Source organism: Charadrius vociferus, unplaced genomic scaffold (genome assembly GCF_000708025.1).
Source record: "Charadrius vociferus isolate BGI_N301 unplaced genomic scaffold, ASM70802v2 scaffold545, whole genome shotgun sequence".
NCBI classification, from domain to species: domain Eukaryota; kingdom Metazoa; phylum Chordata; class Aves; order Charadriiformes; family Charadriidae; genus Charadrius; species Charadrius vociferus.
Window position 1 is genome coordinate 194,642 of NW_009648590.1, and position 10,743 is coordinate 205,384.

At 40.9% G+C, this 10,743-nt stretch overlaps 1 protein-coding gene across 1 annotated transcript in view; it reads right to left on the minus strand.

The window, feature by feature from the left end:
* BMPER (BMP binding endothelial regulator) overlaps positions 1-10,743 on the minus strand; it is a 148,502-nt gene that overhangs the window by 4,146 nt on the left and 133,613 nt on the right. Inside the window, 1 exon segment of the mRNA XM_009886208.1 lies at positions 2,679-2,809. Coding sequence (XP_009884510.1) covers positions 2,679-2,809 — 131 coding nt within the window.

The window sequence follows — 10,743 nt, forward strand, 5'->3', positions numbered from 1 at the left end:
AAAGGGGACCCAAGAGAGAAGAGTCAAAATCAGATATAGACTCATCCTCCTCTAATTCAACTGATCACATAGGAAAATGAGAAAATTTTTCAGTTTTTACAAGGCTGTTGGAGCATGTCAGCACATCAGGGCTACCATGTGCACTTTGCACTTTACTATAGTCCATATCTGCTTTTTCTTCTTGCTTGTGTAGTCATGCCCATGGCAGGGAGCTATTGCCATCTGCCATCCTTGAGTCTTCTTTCTCTAAGTGCCCTCAGAAATTCATGTTAAATTACTATAGACCAAGGCCTTTCGCCAGTTCTGTTTACTTAAGTACATTTTATAAACTGCTTGCTTAGCCTTTCTTGGGCTAAAAAAATCTTTTTCTATCTCCTTTCCTTTTCAAACCTCTTCCTTCCATTTGCAGCCTTTCTTTTCCCTCTTGCATATATCACTTTCTCTTATTTCTTCTTTCCCTCACATTGGCTCTCCTGGTTTTTTTTCTTCTCCTTCACACTTCATATTTCTTCCTGTGCCCATCCTAACTGGTCTCACTCCTCACTACTTCCCATGGAAACCTATATTGCTTTCCAAACCCTCTCAGTTCCCGTGCGGATCTCACCAACCCTTTCCTACTCTACCCATTTTCTCTACTCATCAGCTTCTGCTCTTCACCCCTCCGGTTAAATGACAGCTGACATTCCCCTTACCCAGCCAACCTCAAAGGACAGCAAACCTTGAGCAGCAGTATCTTGCAGAGAACTTAGAGGAGGACATGGCTGCTGCACTGGGGGAGGAGGAAGAGCATGTAGGGAACAGGACATGTAATTCAGCCTCCTGAGCATCCTGTTTGGCTGGCCCTCCAGACAACACAAGCTTTCTAAAGATTATAAAAATGAGCTAAGTGTACAGCAGTCAGGGTAGAGGAACTGGCAACCACACAAAATCTGGTTTTATAACACACAAAAGAATAATTAAAACCTGACTTCACTAATAAGTATACTCCATTTTCATCAGAACACAGCTCTTCCAAGTATCCCACCAGCTATGAAATGTCAAGCAGGAAATGAAAGTCACAGAATGCTAAAGTTTTATTACAGATATATTGTTTCATACCCAGGAACTTTTATCCGTAATTAGGACATAATAATTGTAACTACAAGTTTGAGGGAGAAATAAAGTAAGTTAAAGATTAAAATTCTGATGCTGGCCACTGGTAACATATGGAGTGCAGTGGATGCACTTTAATTTAATGCTACCTTTACTGTAGAAGATGATGGTAGTTGTTTGACATTGGATGTTAAAGTAAGTGTTTTGAAGGTACTTGACCATATCTATATTTTCTGCTTAACATGATTTCCCCTTTCCCTCTAGAAGTCTGCATTGAGATTATAAAACTCAGGTAGATTTGAACATTTCTTTCATTAGCTTTAATGGAAGATGTGTGTTTAAATTCCTTCATAATGTTCTCTCAAGGACTGCTCTTGCCTTTGAAACTTTTCTTGTCTTTGGTAAAATGCCAGAAAAAATTGTGAAAAGAAGCCTCAGTTACTTAAGTCGTGATATGCCAACAGTTTTATAAACTCCTTAAGGCAGGGACTGGAGTTTTTATTCTCTTTACATCATTTGCCACAGTGAGGTCTCAGTCTGAAGTGCTTCAGTCAAAAAAAAAAAAAGAAGTCAGGATGCTTATTTCAGATTCTGCATGGATCTGCTACAAGATCAATAGATTAAAATTACATACGTTATTAGTGCTGTCTGAGACCACATCCTTGAATAGGGCTTTCACATAGTGGCACCTTGTTTGGATTGTTCTGTTCCTTTGTAAGAAAAAAAAAATGAGCCTTTTGGGAACAGTCAATCAAAGACAATTTGCTCTGTCACTCACCTGTCCCTGCTATCGTGCCTTCAATAGAAAAGGAAATTGAAGTTGAGAGAGTAGACCCTAAGCCACACACAATCACCAGAATGGACCACAGAGTAATAGCTCTTTGACCAGCACTGAGTATCCTTCTCTCATTTTTTTCCCCAACTACTGTCAATTGCTTTATGTAAATCTGAATACATTTCCAGGCAAACCAATGCCATTATAGAATGTCCTAAATTAATGAGACCACCATCAGGGGAAATATTAATCTGCAATATTGCATTTTACTTCAAGTGCCCATAACCGCAGGCCACCACTTCTCATGGAAACAATTACTCACAATTACTTGCAATTAATGCAGTCCTAATCACATGGGGAATCTGGTCCAAGTACCAAAATTAATGCAGGTTTGCATTTTAATATTCCCATTAAATACATTCTCTCTTCTTCCCTTGCTGAACCTACTGCAATCATATATGCATGTTGTCTCTGGAAATATAACTATGCTTTAACAGGAGGTCAAAGGAGTTTAAACATTATCTGTAATCAAATGTTTACATATCCTGAAAGAAAAAGGCATGTACTTCTTCCTGGACGTACATAAAATTAAGATAGGCGGCGTTAGAGGTGAAAAGTTTTGCAGCAAAATAAACATTTCTAATATTTGATGGTTGATAGTCTTTCCCAGGAAGGTCTTTCTCCATAACTCAGAATGCAGGTGAAATCCCAGTCTAGCCAGTTCATTTTTGATCCTCTTCCACCAGTAAAACGATAGCAGCGTATTAGTCTATGCACTGGCTTACAAAGAAGCAGTCCCAAAAACGCTTACCTGCACAGTTCTGCTCCGGTATCCACTGGACTTTCAACCCTTCCCTCTGACAAGCTCGGGCATACGCCAGGAACGACTCACAGTAGCAGTTTTTATGGACTGGGCACTCACACATGTCTGTCACACAGGACCTGCAGAACAAAGCCCCAAAACAAATAAGTAAGGAAAACTTTGGCACGTATCTGTCCGAGGTTTGGAGTTGTTTACTTTCCAGTCACATGGAGGTCAATCCTACAGCAACTTGGGCTAAATGGCAAGAAAGTTAAACCTGTCTCTGCTGTCACATCCCAAGGGCTCATCTCTTTTTTGATGTGCTGCTCTGATGCAGAGAAGTTGCAAGAGCACCAGGGACATAACCATGCAGAAACAGGGAGGTGAGAAGAAGACCCAAGAAACATCAGGCAGAGTGGACTGAGACCACAGTGGGAGAAGGCAAACTCCATTTTTGCAATAATTTTATGTCAACTCAAGTTAAAGACCTCTTTCTTATTCCCTGGAAAGTAATAATTTAATAATTTTACCAATAATAATATCAGAAGTGTTAAGTTACTGCAGGTAATGAGTATATGCCCTTCCATGCAAGTGATGAGAAACGGTGCCTTCTTTCCAGGTTACCTCCAGCCTCTCGCCGCTTTGAAGGCCCCAAAATAGCTGTATGCCTGTTTTCTCATCAGCATCACTACTAAATACCAGACTTTAAGAGACTCCAAAGGAGCAGGGGTGATGCAGCATAACTGAGCAGTTCTCACGTTAGGAAATCCCCCAGGCACTTGTTAACACCACCATCTTACTCCATTGCATAAGATGGAATCACCACAAAACATGGCAGGGAGCAAAGCTGCTAACATGGCCCCGAGTGAAACTGCTACTGCGTATGTCACCACTATATTTCAAGTTAGCTCATCCAAACCGTGTGCCCGTTTGGCACAGACCTAAAATATAACTCACAAGAGCTGGCAGATTTGCAGTCAGAAGTTTCTGTATATGCAAAATGCTGAGATGCTTCTGCAAATGCAGCAATGAAGATTCAGAAATGCTGAGTATCTATGGCTCTGAGTGGAATCATTAGAAGGCAGGGACAAGGTGTGGGGAAGACATATTCGGCCCTCCAAAAATCATGCCCTTGGTTCCTCTGCTTTCTGCTGAGGGTGCTCTGTGCATGCACCTTGGGTGTCAGTGCACAAGAGCCCCCTGCTCCATGCACGTCCAGGGACTTCTCTGTTCCCGAGAGGACAAAGCAACGTTTCTGAGAGGCACAAATCCTCCAAAAAGACCAAGGGTCGAAGTAAAAAATGAGCTCTCCATGTTAATTGCTCTTGCTGTGGACCAAAAATTTAATTGTCTATAGGAAAAGGATGATACATTTCAGAAATAATTTTCTCCTACCCCATATTCTGCCTCCTCTTCATTCCGCCTTTGAATCTGATAAATAGATTTGGTGACACTAACTGCATATATGCAGAGGCTTATCTGTACTGTAATCTGACTAGACTGTTCAAACAACAGAAAAATACACTTTTAGTAAAACTTTGGAAGCTATAATGAAGCTATACTGACAAGTTATCATACTGCACGCTAACGGAGACTTTGGGTCTTCCGAGGTATTGTGACTCTTTACCAAAACATTTGCTTAAATGAAGTAAAATTGAGAATACATATCAGAAGCTTAAACATCAAAACATTACAGTCATATGGAAATAATCCTACCGGAAGACTGCAGCGCAAGTCACTTACAAAATGAAGCCATTTTACCAGCTATGGAAATACACACAAGACACTTCAGGCAGCCTTAGCTCTGCCCTCAGTGAAATCATATAGAGATGCAATGACGTTGGGGTCCAAAAGAAAATTACATTTCTTTTAATGACATATTTACATTTCTAAAAATATTCGGCTGTGATGGTGCACTTTATCTGGAGTCCCTGCTCCAAATAAGCACTGGAGCACAGCCAACCTCTCTGTCCTCAACTGGTACCAAGTGCCTCACTGTGATTCTTTTTGATGCTGTCTATGCTGCCTGCAGGGTGTGTGTCAGAGATGGCGCTAATTGGGTGTGTATAATCACAAACTGTTGCAAGGGGAAATCCATGAAAGTGAAGGCATCCGGCAGCTGTGGGACACACCCTCGAAGGAGACAAACACACACACACACACACACTCTGCTGCCACATCTTCAAAGCAAACTGGATGAGTACAGTCCTTCAGCAACAGTCCTTTTTCACATTAAACGGTGGAAAGTCTCCAAGTCCCACAAAGGGCAAAGAATCGAGTCCTGTGCTACGTGAACTATTAAATAGAAGAAGATCACAGCAATGAAGCCTACAGCCTTAGTCCGTGCCACGCAGGATTGAAATTGCAGATGTTCACTTGCTGAACATGAGCAGTTCCTTTTCCTTTGCAGTACCCACAAATCCAAAACCAGAACCAGCTATTTTAGGAGGGACTATTTCACAGAATTCACAGAATGGTTAGGGTTGGAAGGGACCTTTGGAGATCATCTAGTCCAACCCCCCTGCCAGAGCAGGGTCACCTACAACAGGTTGCACAGGACGGCTTCCAGGCGGGTTTTGAATGTCTCCAGTGTGGGAGACTCCACAACCTCTCTGGGCAGCCTGTTCAAGTGCTCCACTACCCTCAAAGTAAAGAAGTTCCTTCTCATGTTAAGATGGAACTTCCTATGTTCAAGTTTATGCCCATTACCCCTCGTCCTATCACTGGGCGCCACTGAAAAAAGACTGCTCCCATCCCCCTGGCATCCTCCCGTTAAGTATTTGTATGTATTAATAAGATCCCCCCTCAATCTTCTTTTCTCTAGACTAAAGAGACCCAAGTCCCTCAGCCTTTCCTCATAAGAAAGGTGCTCCAGTCCCCTAATCATCTTTGTTGCCCTTTGCTGGACCCTCTCCAGCAGTTCCCTGTCTTTCTTGAACTGGGGAGCCCAGAACTGGACACAGTACTCCAGATGCGGTCTCACCAGGGCAGAGTAGAGGGGGAGGATGACCTCCCTCGACCTGCTGGCCACACTCTTCTTGATGCACCCCAGGATGCCATTCGCCTTCTTGGCCGCCAGGGCACATTTCTTTTTGCATTTCCCCCACACACACACACATTTCAGAACAGGAGTGTGATGCATTTTTCAAACATTTTGGTACCTTCAAGAAGGGGCTCTATGCAGACAAAAACCACTGACATCTTCCTCTTTCCACCAGTAGGTCTCAACAGACTTTACAAAAGTAATTAGATAAAATGGATGTAGTCATGCACTATTTGTATGTGAAGAGGCATCAGGCGGTGAAGAGGTTTGTCCTCTGTACCTGGGACAAGCTCTGCATTTGCAAACTCCAAAGCCTGAAGGGTCATCTGCCTAGAAAGGAGAATTAATTTCCAGCCTCACCATCCTGTGAGACAGACTTTTGGGGATAACTTCTTATTCGGTATGCCAAATCCAAGTTTTAGTACAAGATTGGCCTAATTTAGCACTAGTTATGAAAATAGCCATACTCCACACAACAGCCAGTTTGGATTCCCATAATCACACTGGAGTGCTCACAATTCAGCAGCAACATAGAATTTATTATTCTTGATCCAAAATTAGACCGCCTTTCTCTTACTTTACAGGAAAAATAAAAGTCAATGGCTTCTGTCAGTAGTTAGGTTGTTACAAGAAAATTTGGGCTGTTTTTCCTACAAAGATTCAGTGAGTTGCCATTATTTATGGCCCCAGCTAGAGAAGTCATTTCACAAGGTAAGAAGATGAGAAGATGAGCCATATTACAGGGTATAATGGAAAGGCTCGTGCTGTTGCTTTTGCAAGCTCTCTCATCTGTATGTGCATGTTTAATCTTATTGAAGAACTGCAGTGTGGTTTGTAGAGCTGGAGACTTTTTCTGACTTTGAGGCTTGAGATCAGAGGCTTGAGATCATTCTCTCTTTCTCCAGAATTTACTAACCCTAACACAAAAGCAGCAAATAACTCATGAGGAAGGTAATTTTGGAGGCTGTTGAAAACACAGAAGCCCTTACATCTATTGAGTATTCATTCAAAGCACTTGCCTGGGGAACAGACTGTTTCATGCAGCAAAGGCGGTCATTTTCAAGGATCATTTCTTCCAAGAACAGGTAGCTGCACTCCCTTTGTGCTTTTCTCACACATAATAACAGTGGTAACATTGCCTTAAATTGGGGATCTGATAAAAGCATGCATAACAAAGTTAAATCATCAGTGCCCTGACCAGTTTTTCCAGTAAGTGGGAAAGTGCCCAGAAAAAGTGGCAGGCAGCATACGTGCACTTTGTACTGGAGACTCCCCCACCATACAGGAACCCCCACACTGCTGAACTGGCTCCAAAAAAAAACCCTAAACACGTGGGAGCAGAAAGGGAACTCACAGCTCATCTTTGGTGAGCAGTGCACAGCAAATCTACTGAAGGCATATGCTTTCCATGGGGAAATCTCATTCCTATAAAGAGAGCATTGGCCATAATGCTTGACAGTGTCAGAGTTATTTTTGGCAGATCGCAGAGGAGGAGTTTGCAGCAGCAGACATTTGAATGACGCATTCAAATTTCATCCTGATACATGATTTTTGTGCAAATTTGAGTAAACCCTGGACTGTATTGCCCCATGCAGCCAAGCAGAAAGAAATGATAAAATACACGACTCCACCAAAGGACAAGGTCTGCATGTGATTTCTAGGGCACAGCAGTCACGTTATACACACATTGAAGAGTCCTAATTTAACTCTGAGTGCCATTGTTCCTGCTCCAGATATAGACTTGGCACTCAGAGATAATTAAACAGAATCACAGATATCCACATCCATGTCTGCCTTGCCAAGGCACCCTTCCAAAGCAGTTATTTAGAAGAGTTCAGTCAACTTGGGAAAAGGGTCTTATAAATGCAAGTGGTAATTATTGTTGGTAATTTCCAACATAGCAGAGACAGACAGCAATTCAATTTTTGATTTCGTTGCATATATAGCTCCTTTAAAAAAAGTCAGAACCCATACTTTCCTCACAAAGAGTAAGCAAAAATGGTATTTTCCAGACAGTGAATATATGAAGGTCTGTGTAGACCTCTGAAAAAGCATACTGTGCTGCACAATATCACCACAAGCCTATAGTACGTGCTGCTGAAAGTATTATCCAAAAGCTTTTGGAAAATACCAAAAAGACTGTTCTATGTGTATTTTTAACCTTTAAAGAAAGGGCATGCTGTGCCAGAATTGCATTTTATTGCCTTAACCAACATTACCCACAAGAATATGGTAAAATGAACAATGAAACATTCTGGAACATTTTCTAAAACTGCATAAAATTAAAGTTCTGAGGACAGCGCTACCCTGACACCATATTTATAATAACCCTGAATATGTAGTAGCAGTGGTAAAGGCAATAATAAGGACAGAAGGAGGAAGAACCAAATAAAGGACGAAACAGCACAGCAGCCTTCCCTACTTCTTTCTTCATGATAATTCTCCTACTAATATGTTAAGTAGGCTTTTTCTGTCTTGTGCTTGGATCCTTACAGGCATCTGTGGCTTTAAATGTTCTTTCTGGTCCTGAGAATGGAAAGGTTGGCTAAAATCCCTCCATGGGGAAATAACTGAACCATGACTGAGGAAGACAATGAAGTCCCACGCTGGGCTCCAAGAAGCATCTGGTATGACTCAGAATATTTCCTAGAGCTGAAGGTTACAGTACAGTTGAGCAGCTGACTTGCCACCTTGAAAGAGAGTGGGCTTTTGCTCAAGAAACTCCAACATAATATGGAAACACCATCCAGAGCCCCAGAAGAGCTGACCTCTTGCATGCCGACTCACTTTCAGAAAGTGGGAGAGAGTTTTCACCTCTTCTTCCTCTGTTTCAGTGGTGTTGGGCCATCCAGAGTTCAACCTTTAAAGTCCTGGCATTTGAAATAAATATCTGTATGCACGAGAACTCAAGTGGTTGGAGTTTGAGTTCATATGTAGCATATAGCTTGACGTGAAACAGCTAAAAACCACTTCTCTGTGTACATTATGTACAACTTCATATATGGAATTATTGGAATAAAGAGGACATACAGCATAAGTTTCCTAACCCATTTAAAACAAGTGCCCAACATCACACTGAAATGTGTCCATCAAAACTGCTCTCTTTTACTTGCTCAGTTGAGTATACATACAATTTGTTCCACTTTCTTTGGTGAGATCACTGCAAAAAGGATTTGGCTGCCTGTATGTTGTATGATCTGTGGTTTGTATATCTGGCTGGAAAATACAAGGAACATAATAACTCTGCTCTAGAACAGACTGAGTTTCCAAACTCATTATAAAGAGGTCATTTGCAATAAAAAGTTTTGACCAACAAAAAGATGCATAGGCAAATTTAGGAGTATCACCTGGAACCTGACAGTGAAGGTTCAAAAGCTGGAACCTAGTTTCTGAAGACATGTATTTCTTCAGTTAATTAATATCCACAGTCACACACTTGCAAATATGCATCACATAATTAGTAAAGATTACAGTAATTGTACGTCTAGTGCTACCTGATATGACTTGTCATGCATTCGTATCTCTTGGTGCTCTATGGATTTAATGTTCAGAAAGAAAGTCACCTCCCAAGGGGTTTTCTACCAAAAATCCCATATTTCATAGGCCCAGTGGCATAAGGTGTATAGCCTACGTGCTCATCACTGATTCCCTGTGGCACAGTGTTTTGACCAAATTGATCTACTTTGTGTTTCCGGAAGTCCATCATTTCCCCTTAGAAGCCCCAACCTACACAAATTCCTATATTTCATAATTTCCTGTTTTGAATTTCTTAAGCCAATAAGATTCCTTGTTATTTATGCCATTCTGGCACAACGCAGCAGTATTCAAGCTACTTCAACTGACCACATGATACTGGTATTTCAGATGCGTATATCAAGTCTTTCTTATAAGAGGAAAAGAAATGGAGGATGTCTTAGTGGACCTTCTCAGTATCCATACTAGTACTCCTACATTTCCATTCAGCTCACTGTGCGCACACGCTTAGCTTAGCACTTACACTGCTAATGTGAATTTGCCTTATAACAGAGTCACTCCATCGTAATGGAATTTTCAGTGTTCTCTGGCATAGATACCATGGAAAATCCATCATCATTTTGAGCTTTTGCATTATGTAATTAACATAAAATTTTATCTTTTTCTCCATGTCTAGACTTGTTTTATAAAGAAGAGTCCACCCTGTCTCCAGTTCTTTAAGCACAAGTGGAGACTGAACTGTCATATCTTATCTAGAGAGGAAAAACCAGTCATTTCAATTCAATTTCAAAAAAACCAGACGTTTTAATATCTAACTTCATAGCATTCAGGTGGTACTTTCGATCAACAGTTCAACTTTGTTATTATGTTTCATACAGTGCAACCGAACATGGCATAGACTAAATGAATCTAATATAACTGCATCAACTTTCACTCGAGTAGACAGAGAGCCCATTAGCGTATTCTTTGTGACAGTCCTCATCTGAGAAAAACCAGAGATTTTTCAGGAGCTTATAAACATCCGAGATAGAACCTCAAAAATTATTGAGAGGTTCTGAAGTCATGGTGCTACAGAAACATAAACCATGTAGATATACCAATATCATATTGCCATAGCCATGAGATAGACATATAAAATAGCACAAGATTTAAATCTTCTAAAATGAAAATTCAAAACAGACCATCTCCTTCTCTCTCACAACAAAATATATTGTGGCCCTGCTATGCTATCTGTCATAAAAATATGTCATATCCAATAACAAGCACAATGAGAACACGAAGCAGGAAATATTTCTGAAGTGTAAATATAAACTGAAGTTATCTTCAGCTTTTGATGGTGATTCACTGTATATATTTCCAAGGAGGTCTTGTGATATAATAATAAACAGGCTGGCTAGTTTAGAAACTCACATTCTTAAACTCTGCAGAGCCCACTCCCTGGCTTAACCCATATATAATTAACTTCAATCAAGCATATTTTTCCTCTAGGTGGCTGCAGAGCATTTTAAAAGTTGCTGGTTCCATATGCAAAATGAAAGAAAGAGAGCAAGGGAAAGA